Below are 25,743 nucleotides of genomic sequence, written 5' to 3'. Positions count from 1 at the left end.
TCCTGACTTTCTTGCTCATGTTCTCCCTCTTTCTGCTCCTCATCAGGACCTTGGGAGCTCAGTCTGGTGCTCCAATGTGGGGCTCTGTCTCTATCTCCATCCATCACCAAATAAAGGTTCTATGGTGATATGCAAGATATTCATCAGTATGGCTATAGGATCTGGCCTTTTCTGGCTCCCTCTCCTCAGCTGCCCAAGGAAGTAGCTAGGGGCATCTCCCTGGATACCTGTTAACCCCTCTAGACTCAAGTCTCTTGACAACCCTAAAATGGCTCCCTTTAATTAAGATATATAATTCCCTGCTTCCATATCCACCCTTCCTATATCCCAACCATCCCATTCCCCCGAGCTCTCTCCATCCTCCCCTTCACACTTTTCTCTCCTCATCTCCCCTTGCCCCCATCCCACCCCACCCCCAAGTTCCCAATTTTTGTTCAGCAATCTTGTCTACTTCCAATATCCAGAAGGATAACTATATGTTTTTCTTTGGGTTCACCTTCTTATTATCTTCTCTAGGATCACAAATTATAGGCTCGATGTCCTTTACTTATGGCTAGAAACCGATTATGAGTGAGTACATCCCATGTTCATCTTTTTGGGTCTGGGTTACCTCAGAATAGTGTTTTCTATTTCCATCCATTTGCATGCAAAATTCAAGATGTCATTGTTTTTCATCGCTGAGTAGTACTCTAATATGTATATATTCCACAGTTTCTTCATCCATTCTTCCACTGAAGGGCATCTAGGTTGTTTCCAGGTTCTGGCTATTACAAATGATGCTGTTATGAACATAGTTGAACAAATGCTTTTGTAGTATGATTGGGCATCTCTTGAGTAAATTCCCAACAGTGGGATTGCTGGGTCCTGGGGTAGGTTGATCCCGAATTTCCTGAGAAATTGCCACACTGCTTTCCAAAGTGGTTGTACAAGTTTGCATTCCCACCAGCAATGGATGAGTGTACCCCTTACCCCACAACCTCTCCAGCAAAGGCTATCATTGGTGTTTTTTATTTTAGCCAATCTGACAGGTGTAAGATGGTATCTCAAAGTTGTTTTGATTTGCATTTCCCTGATTGCTAAGGAGGTTGAGCATGACCTTAAGTGTCTTTTGGCCATTTGAACTTCTTCTGTTGAGAATTCTCTGTTCAGTTCAGAGCCCCATTTTTAAAATGGGTTAATTAGCATTTTAAAGTCTGGTCTCTTGAGTTCCTTATATATTTTGAAGATCAGACCTTTGTCAGTTGCGGGGTTGGTGAAGATCTTTTCCCAGTCAGTAGGCTGCCTTTGTGTCTTAGTGACAGTGTCCTTTGCTTTACAGAAGCTGCTCAGCTTCAGCAGGTCCCATGTATTCAATGTTGCCCTTAATGTCTGTGCTCCTGGGGTTATACGTAGGAAACGGTCTCCTGTGCCCATATGTTGTAGAGTACTTCCCACCTTCTCCTCTATCAGGCTCAGTGTGTTCAGATTAATATTTGTGAGGATTTGGAATCTGTGCTTTAGTTTGCAGGGAATTGTGCTGCCCTGGCTCTGGGGTAATTTGAGGACTGTGGCTGGGACACAGGTCAGCTATGGAATGCCAGGGCTAGGAGAGGAAAACGTTCTTCTCCCCTGTTCCCTTTTCACAAGTTCTGAATACCACAGAGTTTAAGGAAGTGGCTGCCCTGCAGCACAATACACATAGAATTGCTTTGCTCAGATATTTAGGATAGCTTAAATTAGATCTGAGACACTGAGATAATGTCTCTGGAGACTTTTGTGTCCACACCACCTGATGGTATTTTTGCAGTAGTTTTGAAAATTCTTGTGACCACAACCCTAAGTAAATACATTGTGCTCTCTTGAAAGGGACTACTTCACCCGCTTATACTTCCTCTTTCCAATTATATCGTTGACTGAAGCAATTGTTTCAATAACATATATAAAGGCCTCATAATAAATGCACAGCATGCAGTTGCAATTGCTGTTTTTGCTCTGCATCCCCTGTGTCCTGGTTTGTTCAAGACCCTTACCCAGGGACCCCGACACACTAGACATCGATAAATATTGAGGTCTTTAATCCATTTGGACTTGAGTTTTGTGCATGGTGATAGGTATGGATCTACTTTCATTCTTTTACAGGTTGACATCCAGTTATGCCAGTACCATTTGTTGAAGATGCCCTCTTTCTTCCATTGTGTACTTTTGGCTCCTTTATCAAAAATCAGGTGTTCATAGGTTTGTGGGTTAAGATCCGGGTCTTCTATTAGATTCCATTGGTCAACTTCTCTGTTTTTGTGCCGATACCAAACTGTTTTCAATACTGTAGCTCTGTAATAGAGTTTGAAGTCAGGAATGGTAATGCCTCCAGAAGTTCCTTTATTGTATAAGATTGTTTTGGCTATCCTGGGTTTCTTGTTTTTCCGTATAAAGTTGATTATTGTCCTCTCAAGATCTGTGAAGAATTTTGATGGGACCTTGATGGGGATTGCATTGAATCTATAGATTGCCTTTGGTAGAATTGCCATTTTTACTATGTTGATCCTCCCAATCCATGAGCAAGGGAGATCTTTCCATTTTCTGGCATCCTAATCAATTTCTTTCTTCAATGACTTAAAGTTCTTGTCAAATAGATCTTTCACTTCCTTGGTTAGAGTTACCCCAAGATATTTTATGCTATTTGTGGCTATTGTGAAAGGTGATACTTCTCTGATTTCCCTCTCTGCTTCCTTATCCTTTGTGTATAGGAGGGCAACTGATTTTTTGGAGTTGATCTTGTATCCTGCCACGTTACTGAAGGAGTTTATGAGCTGTAGGAGTTCTTTGGTGGAGTTTTTGGGGTCGCTTATGTACACTATCATATCATCTGCAAATAACGAAAGTTTAACTTCTTCCTTTCCAATTCAAATCCCCTTGATCCCCTTATGTTGTTTTATTGCTATTGCTAGAACTTCAAGCACTATATTGAAGAGATGAGAGAGTGGACAGCCTTGTCATGTTCCTGAATTTAGTGGGATGGCCTTGAGTTTCTCTCCGTTTAATTTGATGTAAGCTGTCAGCTTGTTGTAAATAGCCTTTATTATATTTAGGAATGACCCTTGTATCCCTAATCTCTGCAAGACCTTTATCATAAAGGGGTGTTGAATTTTGTCAAATGCTTTTTCAGCATCTAATGAGATGATCATATGGTTTTTTTTCCTTCAGTTTATTTATATGATGGATTACATTGATAGATTTTCGTATGTTGAACCAGCCCTGCATCTCTGGGATGAAGCCTACTTGATCATAGTGGATAATTTTTCTAATGTGTTCTTGGATTCGGTTTGCATGTATGTATGTGCATATGTATGTGTGTGGGTATATATGTATGTATGTGTATATATGTATGTATGTGTATATATGTGTGTATATGTATACAATCTGAGGCTGTGTGTATGTGTGTATATATGTATGTATGTGTATATATGTATGTGTGTATGTGTGTATATGTGTATATGTATACAGTCTGAGGCTATGTGTGTATGTGTATACATATGTATGTGTATGTATATGTATGTATATGCATATGTATGTGTGTGGGTATATATGTATATGTGTGTATGTGTGTGAATATGTGTGTATATGTATACAGTCTGAGGCTGTGTGTATGTGTATTGTGTATATATGTATGTGTGTGTATAAATGTATGTATGTATATGTGTGTATATATGTATACAGTCTGAGGCTGTGTGTGTATGTGTATGTGTGTATATATGTATGTATGTGTATATATGTATGTATGTATATGTGTGTATATGTGTGTGTATGTATACAGTCTGAGGCTGTGTGTGTATCTGTATTGTGTATATATGTATGTATGTGTATATATGTATGTATGTATATGTGTGTGTATATGTGTATATGTATACAGTCTGAGGATGTGTGTGTGTGTGTGTGTGTGTGTATGTACTGGGCTCACTGAACTGTCCATACTGGGCTGTGCGTACTGCTGGGGCAGCTGTTGGAGCACTCTGGTTTTGCTCCCAGGTCAGGCCTTTGCAGTGCAAGCTCCACGCTCCACACCAGCACTTTCTTGGGAGCAGCTCCAAGACCTCAGGGGTGTGTGTATGTGTGGATAAATGCCGTATTCCTTTGGTCTTGGTGGGGTGGTTAAGAAACAGACTCAGTACTGTCTCCCAGAGCCCCACTTCCCACTGAAGTGAGCCCCAATGACCATAGTGCACACCTCCCTCAGCAAGCGGCTTTTAGCTCCTTCTCATCCCATCCCATCTCTTCATGGTGCTGGTGTTGTTTCTTGGGGTCACCTCCAAAACACATGCAAGGCAGTTGAGACTATGTCTTAGGGTCACCTCCAAAAGAAGACTTTAAACTCTGGGGAATTTAAACAAACTAAGAAACATGTCTGTTCCAGAAATCCTCACCTCCATACCAACATGGCCATATTACTGAGCAGGAGTGTGAGGCCCAGATGGGCAACTTACTTGCTCAATGCCCCAGGACTGTGGGCAGTAGAACCTTGCTTTGTCTGGGGCTCTCTGATGTCAAGCCTGATGTTCAGAGCTTCCCTAAAAGGCTACTGAGGGTCAGGGAATGCACAAGGGATGGTTGAAGCTAGCATATTCCCTGACAGCTATGGCAAAGGGACCCAAGAATCTTACCTATGCCTGACTATGTCTTTATTCCTTCACAGAAGTAATGGCAAGCACAGTCTACATGCTGGCCCCAGTTGGTGCTAACAGGAAACTCATGTTAGTCTTCACACCAAAGTACATTGTATCTCACAAGGCAGGCATATGGAGTTCTACTATGCACCAACCATGGTGTTAAACAGTTTCTCTTTTGAATATTTAAATAATCAATGTACAAAATAGTAAATATTATCATTTTAAAATTTTTTTATAAATTCTGTCTGTCCATATGTCTGTGTAGTATGTGCATGCAGAACCTTTGGAGGCGAAAAGAAGGCGTTGGGTCCCCTGACAAGGCAGTCACAGACAGTTGTTAGCTACCATGTGGGCCTTGGAATCAAATCCATTGAACCATTGCTCCGGCCATTGCTGGAGTGATTTACTAGGGTAAATAAGTGCCATCTATGTTTATTTTAGAACAAGAAAGGCCCCGAACTCTCCTGCTTGGATGCATCTGCAGATAGCAGCTCACAGCCTCACCCTCACACCTCCCCTCCTCCTTCCACACCCTAGCTCCAGCCCAGCCCAGCCTCAGCTGCATTCTTCTAGCTTGGCTGTTGATCCCTGGAATCTGATCTGGGAACTCAATTATTGGACAGCTTCTGGAGGAAATGTGGCTACCAATCTCTTGTGTTTCTTGGAGGGAAGTCTTGACTGCTGTCTGGCTATGGACAGAGGTATTCCAGATCTTCCCAGTTCAGCACCAAGAAATCCTGCAGGCCTTTCTCCCACACGTAGGTGCTCCAGAGAAGTTCTGGGACATGCCTGACACCCTGGCCTCCTGGCACCCGAAATCCCGAGTTAATGATTGTTTAAAAACACAATATACTTTGTCTTTGGAAGAGTAGAAGGGCCCAAAAAGGTGGGGCTCAGTGCCACCTTTGCCCACAGCAGTGTTACCTCCCACCACATGTGGGATTGGTCAAGTTCTGGGGATCTTTCCTCCCTGCTCAGTGTTACCCTGACTCAGTTCTACTGTGCAGCTGACTGGCTCAACCCACTTTTCTTGGCCTCCTGCCCAGGCCAGGAGGAAACAGTCCGGCCTGGGAAGGATTGGCTGGCACAGATGAGCCCAGCCTCCCATCATTTCCTTTAGGCAATGACTCAAAGACAAAGAGGCCGAGAAGAGAGAGAGGAGCTGTGAGAGACACACCGTTCCTGAGAGAAGGTGCCAGGCTAGGGGAGGTGGAGCTGAAGGGTACTATCCTGGGTTAGGGAGAGACCTGCCCATGTCTGGGATGGTGTTGTGGAGCCAGATGGCTAAAGGAGGGTGGCCACAGTGATTCAGCTGGCCAGGAATATGTGGTGGCTTCTGGGTAACAGCTCTTCCTAATATGATTCATGCAGTCTGGGACACCGTTCATACTCCCCTGTCCTGTTTTTCCTTTGCCATCTGCCTCTTGCTCTACTCCTTAGGTCCCATTTTACTGCCTCTCCCTTGCATTGGGTCCCCACCATCACATGATTGGACACCACAGTTCACTGTCTCCATGTCCACTGTCACAGGATGCCCTGTCCGTTCCTGGAGACTCAGGAACTCAGAATCTATCATCTGTCTTGTAGGATGCGACATCTGGACCTATCCTGGCTGGGACTGGGGCCCATGTCAGCCTCACCGTGGCTTCTCTTTTTCTTGGTTGGGGCTTCCTGGCTCTTGGTCCGCTGCCTCACCCAGATCTTCACTCTGTGTAAAAAGTGTCATCGTCTTCGTGGCTTCCCTCAGCCACCCAAGAGGAGTTGGTTTTGGGGTCACTTGGGCATGGTGAGTGTGGGGTATGAGGGTGCAGGGACCTCCCAGTGGTCAAGTGGTTGGTAGTGGGATGGCCTGGGATCTGGTATGGGGGGCATGGACAGAGTCAGGGATTGGCCTGGATTAGGGACTGGGGTTTGAGGGTGTAGAGACTCCCCCATCAAATCAGGCAATTGGTCTTAGTGTGTTCCATCTCAAGGTTTTCTCGCATCCCAGATTCCTGGAGACCAGCTTGTAGGATGGCGCTCAGGTCCCAGAGACAATGTGTAGAGTCGGAGTCATGATCTGGGGTTGAATCAGGTGGCTGCCAGCAGTGTTTAATCAGAAAAGAACATGTCATTTACACTCCATTGTGGCACATAAGATTAAAAGGGAGAGGAGGGGGCATGTGAGCTGGGTGTGGCTTGAGATCAGGGGATGTGGAATCTGGTACTGCCATAGGCAATAGGTACCAGTCATGTTAATAAAAGGGCCACAAGTTCATTTTACCAGAGATAAGGAGAATAACTGGTTTATCAAGCATGGACTTTCCTTAAGCCCTGAGAGAAAGGAGACCTTGGGAAAAGGACTTTTGGGAGCAAACACTTACACAACACTTTCTTAGTCATCCTGTATGGACCTATTCCCCTCATAATGCTCCGAAAGGGAAGGTCCTGGTTTCTTACTCTTTTCCCATTATACCGTATAATTCTGACTTCTCTGTGTTTATTAACCGAATTCTTGCCCTTAATGGCCTCAGGCTCTGGATCTGAACTGTAGGCATTTCATCCTTGGGATCAGGGGTGTCTAGTAAGTTTCTAACATTCCTGTTCTTGATGTACTTAGGAGGGCACAGTGAAATTCCCCGTTCCACTGAGGTGGGGATGTTTCTCCAAAAAATTATTTTGTTTAGAAAGGCCACTATTGTACACATTTTTATCCTTTATCAAAGCCCGCACAAAATTTCCCAAAGGGGAAGGCATTACTATTGGTAACCATTAAAAATGAAAGCAAAAAGGTTCTGGAGACGCGTGGTCTACAATGTCAAAATGCTGAAACTTTGTCAAGCAGCAACGGTCGCCATTCGGTCCATGCCACCTGCTCTCCATAACTAATCTGCTCTGGATTTATTTCTGGCCATTTTTCATGTCTGTACACACTGAAGGGCTCCCAGTACGTGCCACACAGAGCCAGGGCCCCTTCACATTCTTTCACTGTCTGCAGCTTAGGCCTCCCACAGGGTCCTGGTTCAGAGGCAGCTTCCTGACTAGTCCGTTTCCTTCTGTCAGTCTGTCTTTGGGTTTCTACTTTATTCCAGAAGGGACTTCTATGCCTCCCTCAACATACCTAGGGCCATAAAAGTGTTCTGCTCTGACCCTCACCTCCTGGATCATATCTTGCTTGGATTGCTCTTTTCCACTTAGATGGATCACTGGGGCCTGTTGCACAACCTGGATGAGAGCGTACACTCATCCTCCCATGGGCCTTCCCGCGCTCTAACCTTTACCCAACACTTGGACTTTGACATAGGCTCATTCTCTCCACTGGCTGACCTGGTCTCATAGCTTCATTTACAACTTGCAGAGCTCACAGCATGCACACAAGTCCTTGCACCATGCACAGTGCCCTCTGCCCTATGGGCGGTTGCTTATTAGGTGAGCTGCCACTCTCATGGAGACTTAGCGGTTCCCTCTGCTGTCCTGGGGTCTGCTGAGGCTGTGCCACCTCTAGAGGCTCCAGTGTTTGAACCCTTCTGCATAGGTAGAACTGAAGATGTCTGCAGTCAGAAGAGCACATGAGAGAAACCTTGGGACAAACCCTGAGGTCACAGAGTAGTCCACACATGTCCCTACCAGGATCTTGCCTTGAGGCTTCACCTGGGGCAGGAATTGATTCTACCTGAGAAAATTAATCTTTTCAAGACAAATCTTCTCTGAGGCAGACAGTGTGACATTATTACTTCTTTCCTGACCAAAAAGCTCACTCTTGGTACTGAAAAATGACTGATAGGGACAGAGCAAGGAGAAGCTGGTATTTCCTCCTCCACTCTGCAACATCCAGAGATGTTCACTGCAGAGGCTGTGTCACCTCCAGAGATTTCAGGAGGAAGGTGCTGAGGTGCTGAGAAAGGTGCATTAGTGATCTGCAGAGGAGCAGAAGCAAGGCACGCAATACATGTACACACAAACAGTAACACAAACACCCCCCACAAATACATGCACACATACATGCATATACACATTCACATATGCACGCAGACACATCATCTTGCACCAGCTAGCAATAGGGACAAATTTTTAAAAATTCATTACTGGGTGATTTTTGTCATTTTATCTACACTATAGAGTACATTTAGTCAAACCATTATGGCAGAGCCAACTGCACATCTACGTGATGAGAGACCACTCACAGCATACAAACCTGTTCCTTGTGATGCTGTTGAGAAGACTGCAGAAAAGCTTTAGATCATGATATTTACTTAATTAAACATATATAAACATAAGAATTGTATAAGCAAAACATTGTAAGCCATAGATAATCTTCAGGTCTGTTATAATTTTATGTGACCAACATATTTACAGTCTGTTGTTGATTAAAAAAATCATTATGTGGGCTGGGAAAGAGCTTAGTGGTTAAAAGCACTGGCTGCTCTTCCACAGGACCTGGGTTCCATTACCAGCGTCCACTTGGCAGCTCACAACTGTCTGTAACTCCAGTTCCAGGTGATCTGACACCCTTACACAGCCATACATGTGGGCAAACCACCAATGCTCATAAAATAAATAAATGAATCATGAAAATTCTTTATGTAGCACAATTGTATACATAGCTATGGAGATAAACAAATGCACACATATAGACTTATAGCATGTACAGGTATGTAAATGAGAAAGAGGAGATAAGGAGTGAAGATGATAGATAGGTGATAGATGATAAATAGATGATAGGTAGGTAGAGTAGGTAGATAGATAGATAGATAGATAGATAGATAGATAGATAGATAGATAGATAGATAGATAGATAGATTGATAGATAGATAGACAGACAGATAGATGCATAGATAGATAGGTAGAGATAGAGAATTTGGACTTATACAATTGAGAAATCCTACAATGCCACATGCAAATTAGAAGACCAGGAAGCTGGTGGTATAACAATGCAGTCTTAGAACAAAGGCCGAGAATGGAGTAAAGTGGACTGTCAGATATAAATGCTGGAGTCCAAAGGTCAAAGATACGAGCTTAGAAATCTGAGGGCAAGAGAACCTGGGTGTCTCAGCTTTGGAAGTAAGAGTTAATTTTCCCTTCCTCTGTCTCTTGCTTCATTTGAATTCTCACTGGATTGGATGGTGCTCCCCACACTGTGGATGGTGGGTCATCCTGATTCTATCTACAACATAAACACTGATATGTTCTGAAAACACCATCACCAATACAGTCAGAAGTCAGGTTGCATCCTCTTTTGTGGGCAACTTTTGGATCGGAAAATCTTATTCCTGAAAAGAACCATCTCAGAAAGGATTGCCTGTGTCTATTTTTTTCCAGTCCCCTCCCACAGAAGAAGGCATGAAGGAGATGACTGAGCTGGTGGCCACCTATCCCCAGGGTTTTATGACCTGGTTAGGTCCGGTAGTTCCTCTCATCCATATGTGTCACCCTGACATCGTCCGATCTGTCGTCACTGCCTCAGGTATGTACCCCCAGGAACTGCTGGTGGTGTGGCTGTGGGAATCTGTGAACTTCTGGTCCTGGCTTCCATGCTTCTGTGTGTGGCCCCTGCAGTAACCTCATCTTTCCTTCTGCTGTACCACTCAGCCTTCCCGTTCTTTCATGTGCTCACCAGCCCACTGCTGTCCTTGCTTCCCTCCCCGTCCTAGCATTCTTGGTACCCCTGGGATGCCAGGAGACCTCGAGCAAGGCTATGTCCTAGAGGGACCGAGTCTTGAAGAGATGGACACTCCAACCACTTGTGGTCAGGGATAACCCTGGTGAAGAAGAGAAATGGCAGAAGGGAGAAGTGGGATCTCTGCTAGGAAATGGGGGAGGCTTCCTGGAGGAGAAGATATGGCTAGAATAGACACAACAAGAGGACAGACCAGTGTGGGTATAATAGAGACAGAGCTAGGAATCTAGAATAAAGACATAGTAGGGGCAGGCTGTTAAGGGCCTATGTATGACTGGAGCCCGTCCTGATCCTGGCTATAGTCTTACATGCTCCACTTACTAAGCATAACCCTAGCCCTTAACCCTAAGCCCTAACTCTAACCCTGACTGTGGGAAAGGGACTTGAGGGCCTAGGTTTCAGTCTGGAGAATGGGATGGAAGAGAACCCAACTTAATGCTGTGTTTGGGATCATAAGTGTGACTGTGTCTTTCTGTTCCTCTAACTTAAGGGCTGAGGATTAGTGGGTATAAAAGATATTTGGAGGAATCTCAGGCAGTGTTCAGCACAGAGAATGAGAAAGTGTTGGATAGAATTCTCAGGGCTCTATCTGCCTCTTGCACAGCTAATCCACTTCTCTGGTAGCCTCTTTCCTCTAACTCAGAGGGAGGAAGAAGGTGTCCTTTACCACCATCCTAGTGTGAACTATTGGGCATGCATGCTTGAGGAGCCCTGGCTGGTGGCCATCTGTGCAGTCTTCAGATGGGGACTGGGCTTTAAGACAAGGTTTCTCTGTGTAGTCCTGGCTGTTCTGGAACTAGCTTTGTTGATGAGGCTGGCCTCCTGGAAATCTACCTGCCTCTGTCTCCTGTGTTCTGGGATTAAAGGCGTGCACCACCATGCTCAGCATCTTCCTGCTTTTGTGATGCCCCTCCTCTCTGATAGAGGTGGGCACTGCACTGGCCCCAGCTTGCCCACTGCTGAAGTATCTGTTCTCTCTCCAGTTGATCAGGTGATCTGAGGCAGGCTGGTGGGGCTGTGGCAGCCTTGCTAGGTAGCTGTGACACAGTATCTGACATAATCAATTTAAATGAAGGATAGATCTTGGCTAACGGTTTCAAAGTCTTTTGTGGGGATTTATAACAGCTTATAATATGTTGGCCAGATTGGGAAGAGGAAAGGTAAGATGGAAGTGGGAAAGAGAGGGGAGATGAGAGAGAAAAGGAAAAAAGAGAAGACATAGTCCCCAGGTAATGGCTCAAGTTCCTCTAGTTAGGTCCCATATACTACAGTCTCCAGAATCTTCGAAAACAGAGCCACTATCTGAGAGTCAACCATACTACACAGGAGCTTGGGGGAAATTTCACATTTAAATTATAACACCTGGTATATGTTGTCCGTAACTAAACATGGTTCATACTTGGAGTCATGTGAAGGGGCCTCTGGGAACCCTAACGGGCCATGAACATATGCGGCACATTGGGTTCCCTGTGGTTGTCCGAGCAGCTGTTTGGGATTGTATTGTCCTCCTAATAACATTTGACCATGTGTAGGGTTGGCTGGTGGCGGTCATCCACGGTTACACTGAGATATGACTGAGCTACACATCTGAGAGGTTAAGGTGACTATTAGCTTTTAAATCTATGTACAGATATATGTGTGTGTGCTTATGAGAGCATGCTTGCAATTGTGTGCCCTGTATGTGGAGGCAAGAGGTCAACACTGGGTGTCATGCTTCATGAACCACACACCTTGTTTTGGGCCTTGAGGCTCACTGATTAGGCTGGGCTGGATAGTCAGAGACCCACCTGGATCTTGCGTCCCCAGAACCGGGATTAAAAGTTCACGCCACCACCCTGTCTTGAAAAGCCAAAAAAAAAAAAAAAAAAAAAAGAAAAAAGAAAAAAGTTCACGCCACCACATTCAACTTTTTCTGTGGCTGCTGTGGGTGGCACTCAGGTTATCACACTTGCATGGCAATACTTGACCGAGTCAGCTGTCTCCCTACACCACAGTGACCATTTTAAGATAATTTCCGGGACATGCTAAGATTCATCATACCTTCTCTCTGTGTGTTATAATAGGTATGGTCATGTCAGGGAAGATTATATGTGTTTAGCCATGTTAACACGTTAGGTCATGTGCATCTGTGTCATGCGTATTTCAGGAGATGACAGAAAGTGCTGGATGGATGGATGTGTTAGGTCTATGTAATCTGGAAAAAAGTGTTGGGCTGTTTTAGCTTGTTAAACTGTGTAGGAGCTATGTGAACGCACACTTGGGTGTGTTGTGCAATGTCAGGCTGTTCTTATGTCCAACCTCCTTCTAAAGCCTGGTCTGATTCCCGCCTACTTCTCCACTACTCTCTGCTGCCTCTGCCCTTCTCCTCAATCTTGTCATGCTGGCCTGGGGTAGACATGCATACCCCTGATGAGGGCACCACATTCTTCCAAAGTTCATCCCCTTCATTCTCCTGGTCCCTGATCATCCCTGTTCATGCCAGCTGCTGTTGCCCCAAAGGATGCCATCTTCTACAGCTTCCTGAAACCATGGCTGGGTGAGTCCCCGCAGGTGAGATGACTGGGGACAGCCCTGGGGCCCAGAGAAAGTTGCCACCTTTGCCCACTGCCAATGGTCACCCTCCCAGGGGATGGGCTCTTGGTGAGTGCTGGTGACAAGTGGAACCGCCACCGTCGTATGCTGACACCGGCCTTCCATTTCAACATCCTGAAGCCCTATGTGAAGATTTTCAATGACAGCACCAACATCATGCATGTGAGTTCCCGGAACCCAGCTCCCCAGCTAAAGTCTGGAGATGGGAGTAGTAAGGGACTTCAAACAGATCCAGTCCCCAGTTCTGGCTCTGAAGGGCCAGGCTGGCTCATTGCAGTGTTCCCCAGGGTTTGATTTCCCATATGTGATTTAGGATTAAAATCGTTGCTTTGTTTCCGTGATGATACCATGGCCCTGCATGTGGTGGGTGCTCAGGTGTTAATTTTTGGGACACAGACACAGCCTGGCATTTCTAAACACTGGCTGCTTCTTCTGGACAGGGTCTAGGTCCCTGGTGTTTTATGACCAACTGTGGATCAGGTGGGCAGCTCAATTGATCCTGGCTCAATTCTCATATGTTTGGAGCATGCATTCATTTGGAGAATGGACTCAACGGGGAGCACAGGTGGCACAGAGAGTTCCATGGCAGTGGGAGAAGCTGGACAGGACCAAAGTTCAGATTTACCTGGAACTGTAGCCTTATCATCTTACCAGCTTCTGTTGGTCAAATCATAAGTCAAACACAGAATCAAAAAGGGATCAAACAGGCTCTGCCTTCTAATAGGCAAAGCCAGAAAGTCACACTGTACTGGATGTACAAGATAAGACCTGGAGTGACAGTCACAGAATGATTCCTTCCTTGCAAACTGATATGTTAGCTTGTTTACTTGTCATGGATTTTGCTAGAACACACCAGATTCTGGGATTAGATATAAAAGCCAATCTTTTACTCACTGCATTGCATACAACATGTGTATCATTCCAGTTTTTATCCTTTTCCAAGGGACTTCCCTTCCATGGGAGCAATGCAAGTGGGCTACAATAGGCACATCTCACATGCTAACATAATATGATATTACAATAATATGACTGAGTCTTACAGAATTTTAATAATAAGCTATAATAAATATCATTATAAATAATTTTTACTGAGTCTCAGGGAATCTGCTTTTATAACAAGCAGAATTTTGTCTTATTTTTATCCATGGAGAATCATCACTGTATCCTCAGGTTTTCTGCAATAACATTGGAGAAATAGTCCACGTTTAGGGATATCATAACAGTTCGTTCTTGGCATGTCTAACAAAGTTTCTCAAGAAACAATGAAAGTCTATCATTTTCAACAAACGGATAATTTTGAAACCCACTTATGGTAGTGACAGTAAAAGGGGTACCATGTATTGAGAGTTTACCATAGGCTAGGGCTGATGCTAAGACCCAATCCAATAATCTATACTGGCCAAATTAATCTCCATGAGTCTGTGAAGTACATGGGTTGCTTTTTCTCATTAATGATAAACCTCGAGGTCATATATATCAGATACTTTGTTCAAGTTATCCTGCAGGAAGGGAGCACAAGGTGGCACATGGTTTCCTCTCAGTTTAGCAGTTTAACAACTTAGCTTTTCCTAAAGATGGGACAGACAAGAACTAGGAGAGGGAAATGGAATGACAGCGCATGGGAATCAGAGCTTGGTCTTGAACTCAGGACTCCTGAGCCAGTCTTGGGTCATCATCTGCTATAGTAACAACTTCCACAGTTACTCAGTTTGGGTTATCTCTGAGATCAGGTATCTGGGGTGAAAATTCCAGAAGGCTGGTTTGAAGGTGTCCATTGTGGTTGGGGTTGGACAGAGTCTCGGGGAACCAAGATCCAACTAGGTCACTGTCTATTTTTCTACCAAGGACAAGTGGCTGCACCTGGCGTCAGGGGGTAGCACTCGACTGGACATGTTTCAGAACATCAGCCTCATGACCTTGGACACTTTGCAGCGATGTGTCTTCAGCTTCAACAGCAACTGTCAGGAGTGAGTTCCATCTCTGGGCCTTGGAACCCAGTCTGCAGAATCAAGGCAAGAGGTGGCAGAGGGAAAGCTGCCTGGAGCAGTGGAAGAGTCCTGTGGAGAAAGTGGGTCAGAACTGACAGTGAACCACCCCTCCCGGGGAATGTGGCAGCCCCTGCATTGTGGTGAAATTGTTCAGAAAAGGGCACAGAGATTCAGATGAGACAGATAATGGCATCTGACATGAGGCATTTGGGGAAGAGGTTGGGAGAGTAGACAGTAACTAAAGCATACAGATATTAAAAGCCAGAGAAAGTGTGGAACTTCATGCTGTGGTTTCTAGGAAACCATGAAAGGTCTTCATGAGCTCTGTTTCTATAACAATATATAGAGGAGTCTTTAGCTCATTGTTTCAATACATTTTGATTTTATTGCTTTTGGGTCTGTGACAAACTTATATTACGGAGGAAGCATGTATTGGAGGAAACACGGGCAGCTAGGAAGTAGAGACAGAAAAATGCCAGGGTTTTAACACCCATTGAAAGTCACCCCCCATAGTTGAAATGACTAAGGTAATACCATCCTGCTCTGGCTCTGTTTTGTGTTTGCTTAGCTATTTCTCAGCCCTCTAACCGTCCCCCCAATAGTCATAACACATTTGAGGTTTCCACAGCCTCAACTAAGGTATAGATGTATTAACCAAAAGAACTGACAAGCTGTCTAAAGCAACTGTTCTGCCAGGAATGCATATAGTAGACCAAAGACGAGCATGGTTAGAGCAGAGCTCTGAAGATGGTGCCCACCCTTCTAAAGAAAATACAATTGACGGAAAAGGGAGGGAACTGGCCACAGGACAACTGGAAGAATTGATGAGTTCCAATCTGGGTGGACAATGTTAGGGAGCAGAGCAGGACCGAACCCTGTGTCAGAGAGGAGAGAGAGGGGTCTGGTGTCCACATGATGCTGTGGATGTCTAGGGAAATGTCTAGGCTTGTGGGAATGGAATAAAGGGAGAGAAGAGATTGCATGTTCAGGGCCCATGCTTATCATGTGTTGCTATGTTTTCCAGATTAATTGGGCTACTCGGGCTAACAGGCTAATCCTGTGGGGAAATAGTTCCCACTGTCTGCTGAGGAATGCACCTCTGATTTTAGGTTTATCATATTCTTGCTTCCCTTCGTGACCCCCTTGTACAGGAAACCTAGCGAGTACATCGCTGCCATCTTGAAGCTCAGTGCCCTGGTGGTGAAAAGAAACGAGCAGCTGCTTCTGCACATAGACCCGCTCTACCGCCTCACACCTGATGGAATGCACTTCTACAAGGCCTGCCGTCTGGTGCATGACTTCACTGATGCCGTCATCCAGAAGCGACGTCAGACTCTGCCCAGTCACGGCGGTGATGATGTCATTAAGGCCAAGGCCAAGTCCAAGACTCTGGACTTCATTGATGTGCTGTTGCTAAGCAAGGTGAGCTTCATCAGAGGTGCAATGGAGTTTTTAAAAATTAATTAGCTGAATCTTTTGTTTTGTTTTCTTCTTTTAGATAAGAGTCTCACTGTGTAGGCCAGGCTGCCCTCAATCTCATGCTCTTCTTGCCTCAACTTCCTCAGTGCTGGGAATGCAGATGGGTATCAGCCTTTTGCTTTTATATTGCTTTTTTGAGATGTGTCTTATACTATGTTGCCAGGCTCGTCTTCAGGGCTGGATGAATGGATCTGCCTGCCCCAACTTCTGATACCACACGCTTGTACAACCCCTCGTGACTTAAAAGAATGATTATTATTTTTATGTGTATGACTGTTTGCTTGCATGTATGTATGTACACCACATGCGTGCTTGGTACCTGCAGAGGCCAGAAGAGAGCATTGAATCCCATAGAGCTGAAGTTATAGATGATTGTAAACCACCGTAAGGGTGAGGATGCTCTCAATCAATGAGCCATCTCCCCTGCCCCAACACTTTATGATTTTAAGAAGAACAGAATGGATGCTGGTATTGAATCATTGGATGATTCCACTTTTTATATTTGCAGTAATAACTTGGAGGGAACATCTAGAAGCCATGGAAGGCATCTGAAGAAGAGAGAGGGACAATCCAGAGAGAAACACTGTAGAGAGTACACTGGGTGTAGCTGGTGTAGCCTTTTAGGTCTGAAACTGAAGGGCCTTCCTTGGCATCTTAAGGTTTCTATTGCTGAGAAAACATCGTGACCAAAAATCAAGTTGGGGAAAAAGGGGCTTATTCAGCTAACACTTTCATATCATAACCCATCACTGGAGGAAGTCAGAACAGGAACGCAAGCAGGGCAAAACCTGGAGGCAGGAGCTGATGCAGAGGCCATGGAAAGGTGCTGCTTACTGGCTTGCTCAGCCTGCTTTCTTATAGAACCCAGGACTGCCAGCTCAGGGATAGCATCATCTACTATGGGTTAGACCCTACCCTATTGTTCACTAATTGAGAAAATGCCTTACAGCTGGATCTCATGGAGGCATTTCCTCAACTGAGGTCCTTCCTCTCGGTGACTTTAGCTTGTGTCACGTTGACACACAAAACCAGCCAGTACACTTGGTAAGTTAGCAAATCACAGTGTCTGCATTTGGGGCTACATCTTTGTTGAGAGATGCATCGGTGCAGCTCACACATAACAGCAGTCACACGAGGAAAGTAGCAGTCACTTCCTACTCCCAGATCTTCCTTTCTCGCGGGATCTGATTATTTTACCTGAATGTGAAGAATTATCTTAGTTACCGTTCTATTGCTCTGAAGAGACGCCATGACCAAAACAACTCTTATAAAGAAAGCACTTAACTGGGGGCTTGCTTACAGTTTCAGAGAGTTGTCCAAGATCATCATAGTGGAAAGCAGACAGGCTGGAGCTGGAGCAGTAGCTAAGAACTTTACATCCTGATCCACAGGCAGCAGGCAGAGAGAAAATACTGGCCTGGCATGGGCTTTTGAAACCCTGAATCCCACCTGTGACACACTTCCTCCAACATGTATACTTCCTTCCCACAAGACTGCACCTCCAAATAGCTCATCAACTGGAGACTAAGCATGCAAATATATGAACCTATGGAGCCTTTCTCATTCAAACCAGGATTTACACAATGGGAGAAGGGCCCACATATCATGGAGGGTTGTAGGACAATTGGCACATCTATGTCTTTTTTGTTTAAGAGGGCAATTGAAAGAACAATGAGGTGGAGAGAGAAGAGGAGAACAAGAGATGGAAAGTAAGTGGAAGGGGGCAGGAGAACAACAAGGAATATTAAGATTACTTCTCAGCTATAAAATAATACACTTCATTGTGACATTTTTGTTCACATAAATCCCCGGCATTTCTCTCAGACTTTCTCAAATGAAGAGGGAACTTTATTTTGAACATGAACAGCTTTAACCAAGCACCACAGTAAATTCTGTAGGTTTGCAAACCTGATAGCTTCCAAAGGAAATAAGTTCTCCAGATTTAGACCTAAGAATGGGACAGGAGAGTCAGGAAGGAATCGAAACACAAGTTGAGAAAAGCAAGAGAGGAAATGAATTTGGAAAATCCTAATTGAGCGATAAAGAAGGAAGAAGGAGTGCTTAGTTTTTGACCACACACAGTGTGGCATCATCTGTCCTCATACATTGCCATCTTGCCCCTATTTATCCTGTCATTCTAAACCTTTCAGACCTGAAGACACGACCTTTGGTGACAAAGCAGATGGCAGTAGAGGAAGAATTGGTAAAAAGGAAATCCATTCTCCTCACCTAGTGAACAAAACAAATGACTTAGAGCAATGGTTCTCAGTCTTCTAACGCTGTGACCCTTCAATGCAGTTCCTCATGTTGTGGTGACCCCTCCCACAACCATAAAACAGCTTTTTGTTGCTGCTTCATAACTGTAATTTTGCTACTGTTATAAATCATAATGTAAATATGTTTGGAGATAGAGGTTTGCCAGATTGAGAACCACTGACTTAGAGTAATGCTTAATCTCTACACTGCCTAGACAAGGTATCATGCAAGGTGGCTAGTCACTCTTTTCCACAGAAATCACTCATCATACAGAAGGGGAAAATATCCACGGCTCTTTGATTCCTTGAACTAGGAAAAAAAACAGGAAGCGGGGGAGCCAAGAACAACACCTGTGTGTTGGGGATTCTGATGATGGTGAATGAAAGGATAAACATCGGCTCAGGACCACCAAGACCAAGTTCTCAGCAAAAAGGAGATTTATTTACCCTAGAGTGACAGAGGGCAGGAAATAAGAGATGAAGACAGGAGATAGGGGAAAATGGAATAGGGGAAGGGAGGCAGGGAAAGGGGCAAGCGTGTATGTCCTTGAGTGGGGAAAAACACCTCTGGATTGAGTATAGACAGACATGGCACATAGGAAATGGCAGTTTATAAAGGTAAAAGGGCAAAGCCTTTATTAGGATCAGGTGTTTAGTATTAATTGAGCATGCTAATTAAGTGAGTCAAAGGGGGATTTTGATTGTTGGACTTCAATACTGTGATAGGGGAACTTGGTTGCCAGCCTTGGGAGGAGGAAGTAACCAAATAAGGAGATAGCCTCTGGTGGTTAATTTTAGGAATGTAATCTAATGGGTTTTGTTTGTTTGTTTGTTTGTTTGTTTGGCAGAGGGAATTGTGGAAAGGACAAGCCTGACAGAGCCATGCTAACCACAGTTCTTTCAGTGACCAAGAGAAATTCAGGAGTACAGAGGCCTTGTGTGCCTGGTTGGAAAAGGATCTCCAGATCCTATCTTGTTAGACACAGGAGTCTGCAGAAGTGGTGTAATGTTAGCCCTTGCCTTGTTTCCAGGATGAAGACGGAAAGGCGTTGTCAGACGAGGACATCCGAGCTGAGGCTGACACCTTCATGTTTAGGGGTGAGGGTTTCACTGTGAGACCAGAGAAGGGGTAGGAGTCTCTCCATCTCAGAAAGCTGGGTCCCTCCGTTCCCTATACTGTATCTTTCCCCATCCCTCCTGAGGACTTCACTGCTTGAGTGCTGTCCACTTACTGGCACTGAAACAGCCCAGAGACCCAAGCCTAACTGCCCACTCTGCAGGCCATGACACCACAGCCAGTGGGCTCTCCTGGATCCTGTACAACCTAGCGAAACACCCTGAATACCAGGAGCGCTGTCGACAGGAGGTGCGGGATCTTCTTAAGGACAGAACATCTACAGAGATTGAGTGGTGAGTGCAGGTCCTGCTGGCCTGTTCCCAAGCCCCTCCTGGTGAGGAAGGGAACTCTTCACATGATCCTCCTGCTATTGGCTGGTGGGTGAGGCATCTACTTCACAATCAAGGAAAAGGTTTATGCATGGGAACATAAAGATGTGGACTTCAAAGAGAATTACTGATGAGATAACATGATGCGGGGGCAGATGATGCTATTTTGCGGAGTAAATGAACTTCCCTTCCTCTCTACCACTTCTGTCCTAAGTAACATTTTCCCATGGTTTCCCTTCCTGATAAGTTGTTCATCTGCTCCCTAATTACTTCCTTACTATTCTTTCAGGGATTCATAGGAAACATCTTGGGATAAAAGACACATCTATGTTGTCTTGTACCTGTGATTCATCCATGCATACAGTCTTTGCTCACCAAACCCTCCCACACTGTCTTTCCATCCTAATTTTGTGCCCAGATTAGTCTGTGCTAAGACTCAGCCCAGAGACTATCCTTCCAGAAGCTCTCAGCTTGATGGGAGAACAGTCATTGGGCAAGACACACCTAGGATACACAAGCAGGCATGGGATAGAGTGTACAAGAAGCAAGGGTGGGAGGAAAGGATAATATTCATCAGGAAAGTCACTGAATATCTACGTATCTGAATATCTGGAGAATGGGGGGGTAGGACCAAGGATGATGTGGGCTGGTGGAGGAGGAAGACAGTAGAACTGGGGGTGGGTGACTGGGAGCAGAAGGGGTGTGGGAGAGAGAAAAAATATAAAGAGGAACAGAGAAGGGGAGATGGAGGGTAAAGAATGGGGAAGGGGATGATGAGGAGGGACAGGAGGAGGAACTCTGAGAGAAGACAAGGTGAGAGGAGAGAAATATACAGCAAGGAAAGGAGAGACAAGAGGCATGAGAGGAGCCCAGCAGTGGTGGCGCTCGCCTTTAATTCCAGCACTTGGGAGGCAGAGGCAGGCGGATCTCTGTGAGTTCGAGGCCAACCTGATCTACAAGAGCTAGTTTCAGGGGAAAAAGAAGGAGGAGGAGGGGGAGGAAGAGGAGAAGGAGGAAAAAAAGAAAAAAAAAGGAAAAAAAATAAAAAAAAGAGGAGGAGGAGGAGGAAGAAGAGGAGGAAGAAGAGGAGGAGGAAGAGGAGGAGGAAGAAAAAGAAGCAGCTAAATTTCCTCCAGCACTTTCTTAATTCTTTGTTCATTTTGGGATTATTTTACCACTGTGGAGAAAGGTTATGTGGGAAACACAGGGGCTGACAGCCTCTGTTTTACTCCTGGTAATTGTGTGTTGGTTTCCTCAGGGACGACCTGAACCAGCTGCCCTTCCTGACCATGTGCATCAAGGAGAGTCTGCGGTTGCATCCTCCGGTCACAATGGCCTCCCGCTGCTGCACCCAGGACATTTGCCTCCCAGATGGCAGGGTCATCCCTAAAGGTAGCCCCAGAATAGGGAAGAATGGTCCTGGGCACTCAGCAAGGTTTATCAGGCCGCAAGCTTACCCTGCCTGTCCCTTTTCCCTACAGGTGTCATCTGCATCATCAATATTTTTGGAATCCATCACAACCCAACTGTGTGGCGGGACCCTGAGGTGTGCTGTGCCCCATTCTTGTTCATCCCCCAGTGGACCCAAGATATCAGACCTCACTTTTCCAGGCACGCTCAAGACTCTGTCTCTGGCTGTGCTGGTAGATGCCACTCATTCACCATGGCTGGTCTCCTCTGCAGGTCTATGACCCCTTCCGCTTTGATCCAGAGAACATCAAGGATAGGTCACCTCTGGCATTTATTCCCTTCTCGGCAGGACCCAGGTGAGGATTATGGGGCGGAATCTGGGCCTGGTGGTGAGAAAAGGAGGAGTTGAGATGGTCGAAGTTTCTAGTCCCCTTCTCCCACCTCCAAATCAAATTAAAAACCAAGGTTTGGAGAACCCATTTGGGAATTTCCAAGAGCTGCCACAGATGCTCAGAGCGCTGCCCTCCCGCTGTGGTCTGAACTCGGGACAAGTTAAGTTTTAAGTGGAGTCCTCTATGTATTAGCATCCCTCTCTGCTGCTAGGCTGCCTGTTGCAGCAGCGGACCAGGTCAGGTTGGTTCTTATTGTGCCCATCTGGGTCCCCGCCTAGAGTCCTCACCCCGCCCTCCCACAGGAACTGCATCGGACAGACTTTCGCCATGAGTGAGATGAAGGTGGCGCTGGCGCTCACTCTTCTGCGCTTCCGCGTCCTGCCCGACGACAAGGAGCCGCGCCGGAAGCCAGAGCTCATCCTGCGCGCGGAGGGCGGGCTGTGGCTGCGGGTGGAGCCGCTGAGCTCTGGTGCACACTGACCCGCCCACTTTGCCCCGGACTTCCTAGTAGATAGATAGGTGTGAGTCTGCCTTTGTAGACTGCAAAGCACAAACTGTGCTGTTACCTTGCTGTTACCCTGCAAGCAGGGACTGTAGGGAATCCATTCATTAGCCAGGATGGTTAATTTGAGCCAAAGATCCCCGACTTCCTCTGGATGATCACAGGGTTCATTCTCTAGTCAAGCTGCACTATTCTGGAGCCAAGGGGAAGTGACTGAGCAGGAGAGGGACCCAGATGAAGGGACAGGTTGAAATTCAAATCCTCACAGGCAAACCCTTAGCACCACCTTGACGCCCATTCTAATCTCATCTTCTCTTCTTCTCTCACTGCGGAACTCTAATTCTGCGGGTTCTAAGTTACGATGGATATTAAATCTAACAAGCCATCATTTTGCTTTGTGTTTGAGATACTGCTGCACTCTGTTGTGCTGGGTCAATCTCAAACTGCTGGTCTTAAAGGAAACTCAGCTTAAGCCTTCCAGCCATTTGACTGCAGTCTTTGGGACACTGTCTGTATCAGGCTAGTCCTGGCTCTTATGTAGTATGTTTGATCGTTGTGCTGTTGTGCCCATTTTCTCTCGTGAGAGGAACCCTAGGAGGTGGTTTTCAGCACTGTGGACAGCAACGGCCGGGGCCTTCCTACTCTGGCTGTTGGGGAGTCCACGGGGGGGGGGGGGGGGGGGGGGGGGGGAATGAAACCGAAGGTCTGAGTGCCCTTGGCATACTGCAGGGCTAGTAGCTTAGGGAAACAGCCCCCGCTCAGCACAGGTAAAGCCCTGCTGTCCCACATTAAAAAACACTCAGGGGAAAATAGTAAAACAGGACTCCAAAAGAGATTTTTAAAAATGTTTAGCGTCCTCCTTTGGACACTAAACACAGTTTGTTTGCATTTAGTTTTACTCCAAGAGTTTTTCTTATTCCGATTCACAGAATTCCATTCACAGACGTAAGAAAAATAGGAAAAGAATATCCTTTATTACTCTGACATGTAATCACTGGTAGCACCTTCTCACAGAATTGGTAAAAATGAGGAAAGCTCTCCCCACCTAGAGAACAAAGGCCATGCCCTGGAGCACTGTTTAACCTCTTATTGTCTACGTAAATTTCGATGATGAAATCATTCTATTTGCTAGTCCCCTCACTTTCCAACAACTCCAAAAGAGGCAACCCAGTTCTGGAGCTGGGCTTTTGTTATCCTTTGATGTCTAGGAGAGGCATTGTTGCCACGGGGTAACCTCATTTTATATATGTGTGTATTATAAATCTTAGGAAGCTTCTACAGTAGTAGGTTTCCATATGATTTTTTGGGTGCCCTTAATGTTAATTGTCCCTCCCCATATTCCTTATTTATCTTCCCCATTAAACTCTTTTTGTATCATTATTTCCCTTTAACACTTTATACCACTCCGTTCTGGCCTCTTTCCTAGAAATCCTGCCTTCATGGTTTCTTACTAATTTGCTGCCCTTAATGGGCATGCCACGTGGTTTTCAGCCACTTGTCTTTTGAGAACTCTCTGTTCAGTTCCTTGCATTATTTTTTAAATTGGTTGTTGGTTTTCTTGACGTTTCGTTGGAACTTCTGAAGTGAGATGAAATGCTTTGTATTACGACATGGCCATGGGCCAATAAGGATGAGAAGTGGTTTTAAAGAAATGTATTTTATTGTCAAATTGACAAGGAGTGGAATTGTGGTGGTTATATTAGTAATCAACTGGGATATAGTCAGAGACAAACTTCTGTTCATGTCTATGAGGGATTATGTAGATCAGTTAGCTTCTGGTCATGGCTGTGAGGAATTGTGCAGATTATGTTAACTGGAATAGGAAGACCAGCCTAACTGCCAGGAGAGAGTAGAGAATAAGGTGAGTGGAGTTGAGCACCGGCATTCATCTGCCTGCTGCCTGGCTGAGGATATGTGACCAGCTGCCCCAATCTGATGCCACCAACTGTCACGCTTGGCTGTGCCCTCTAACTGTGATCTAAAATAAACCTTCCTCCATTAAGTTGCTTGGTCAGTTATTGTGCCACAGTAAGGGAGATGAGTAATTAATACATTCTCCATAGCCCACTCATTTTTTTGCCCTAAGTATAACTTTTTGATAATCTTTAAACTCTAACCGTATTCCAACTTCTCCCAGACATTTTCCTCCATCTTAATTTCTTTTCAGATTTAATAGTGATCCACAACCTTACCCAGCCAATGTCCTTTCCACTCCCAGCCTTGGAAGCTAGAATCTTCACTCATACGTGTCACCACAGTTATCGTCACCACCACCTCTTATCTCCAGTTATTTAAATTAAGTCAATGACCATTTTTAACTCAGTTACATTTGCTTAGTGGAGGTAATCCTGGAATTGTGCCTCTACTGTCGATACGCTGTTGTACTTGGAGTAATATAGACCATCATATTTGAGAATGTCAACTGATGGGTTTAGCTACTAACTATAAACCCCAACCTTCTCCAGCCTAGCCTCATTTTATCCCTGCTCGTTCAGCAGCTGAAAGAATATAGCTGATTTAAGAAAATCCAACCACTGAAATAACACTAGAAGCTCGATTTTGACACAAAGATATAAAGGACATGAAAAATCAAGGCTGTAGGACCATTCTAAAAAATATGTAAATCCAAAGCAATAGATTCTGTATGAGTAAATTAGATGAAATCCCAGAAAAATATTCAAAAACATTATTGTAGATTAGTGAAATCATATAGAATACTAACACTTGGATGGTATCTGAATGTCAGCATATATGGTGTGTGTGTGTGTGTGGTGTGTGTGGTGTGTGTGTATGTGGTGTGTGATGTGTGTGTATGTGTGTGTAGTATGTGTATGTGTGTGTGGTGTGAAGGATGTGTTGATGTGTGGGTGTTGGGGAGGGGGAAGTACATGTGAGATTGTGTGTGTGTGTGCCAATGAGTGACTAAACTGTCCACACATGGTGTGCCCATGCCTGAAGCTGCTGTCAGAGTCCCTTGCCCCTGTCCTCAGGCCTGGCTCTTCTCTTACAATGAAGATCACACACTCCAGAGAGATACTGACCTTCAAATCAGCCCAAGCTCTCGGGGATGGTATGGGTGGGTGAATGCCACAGCTCACTCACTCTGGGTAAGAAAGCACATATATGTGCTTTCTATCTTTCAGAGCTCACCACCATGTCTGAGCCTTGACTGCCTCATCAGCTGCCTTTCTTTCCTGCCTCCTGGAGCCATCTGACTTCCCCACCGCCTTACTTGTTTTCAGGAGTTCTTTCCCAAAGAGATATCTGGCAACTGAAACTTGTTTTTGAATAATACCCAAATAACTTGACCTCACACATCAGTGTCTGCTTCTGCAGAACATATATTCAGTGGCTCCAGCAATCTTCATAGGCCAGGCATACTG

At 45.2% G+C, this 25,743-nt stretch overlaps 1 protein-coding gene and 1 long non-coding RNA gene across 3 annotated transcripts in view; one reads left to right on the top strand and one right to left on the bottom strand.

Annotated features, from left to right (window-relative positions):
- The first annotated feature begins 5,603 nt into the window (after nucleotides 1–5,603).
- LOC119806645 (cytochrome P450 4F4-like) lies at nucleotides 5,604–24,362 on the top strand. The gene is made up of 13 exons (XM_038318479.2): nucleotides 5,604–5,832; nucleotides 6,228–6,426; nucleotides 9,939–10,083; nucleotides 12,779–12,832; nucleotides 12,923–13,050; nucleotides 14,734–14,855; nucleotides 16,028–16,298; nucleotides 19,642–19,708; nucleotides 19,891–20,020; nucleotides 21,315–21,448; nucleotides 21,538–21,602; nucleotides 21,740–21,822; nucleotides 22,161–24,362. Exons 2-13 carry the CDS (start codon nucleotides 6,229–6,231, stop codon nucleotides 22,336–22,338), a joined length of 1,575 nt encoding a protein of 524 aa, XP_038174407.1. The 5' UTR covers nucleotides 5,604–5,832; nucleotide 6,228; the 3' UTR covers nucleotides 22,339–24,362.
- Nucleotides 13,754–25,743, bottom strand: part of LOC119806646 — a 34,626-nt gene continuing 22,636 nt past the window's right edge. Inside the window, exons 4-5 of one of the 2 annotated variants that reach the window (XR_005284248.1) lie at nucleotides 21,655–21,849; nucleotides 13,754–14,945 (exon numbers count right to left, since the gene is read on the bottom strand). This is a non-coding gene — a long non-coding RNA (uncharacterized LOC119806646). The remainder of the gene's footprint in view (nucleotides 14,946–21,654; nucleotides 21,850–25,743) is intronic. The other variant, XR_005284249.1, reaches the window with a different exon arrangement.

This window comes from Arvicola amphibius, chromosome 2, assembly GCF_903992535.2.
Source record: "Arvicola amphibius chromosome 2, mArvAmp1.2, whole genome shotgun sequence".
In the NCBI taxonomy this organism is placed as follows: domain Eukaryota; kingdom Metazoa; phylum Chordata; class Mammalia; order Rodentia; family Cricetidae; genus Arvicola; species Arvicola amphibius.
This window is presented reverse-complemented; position numbering and strand designations above follow the sequence as displayed.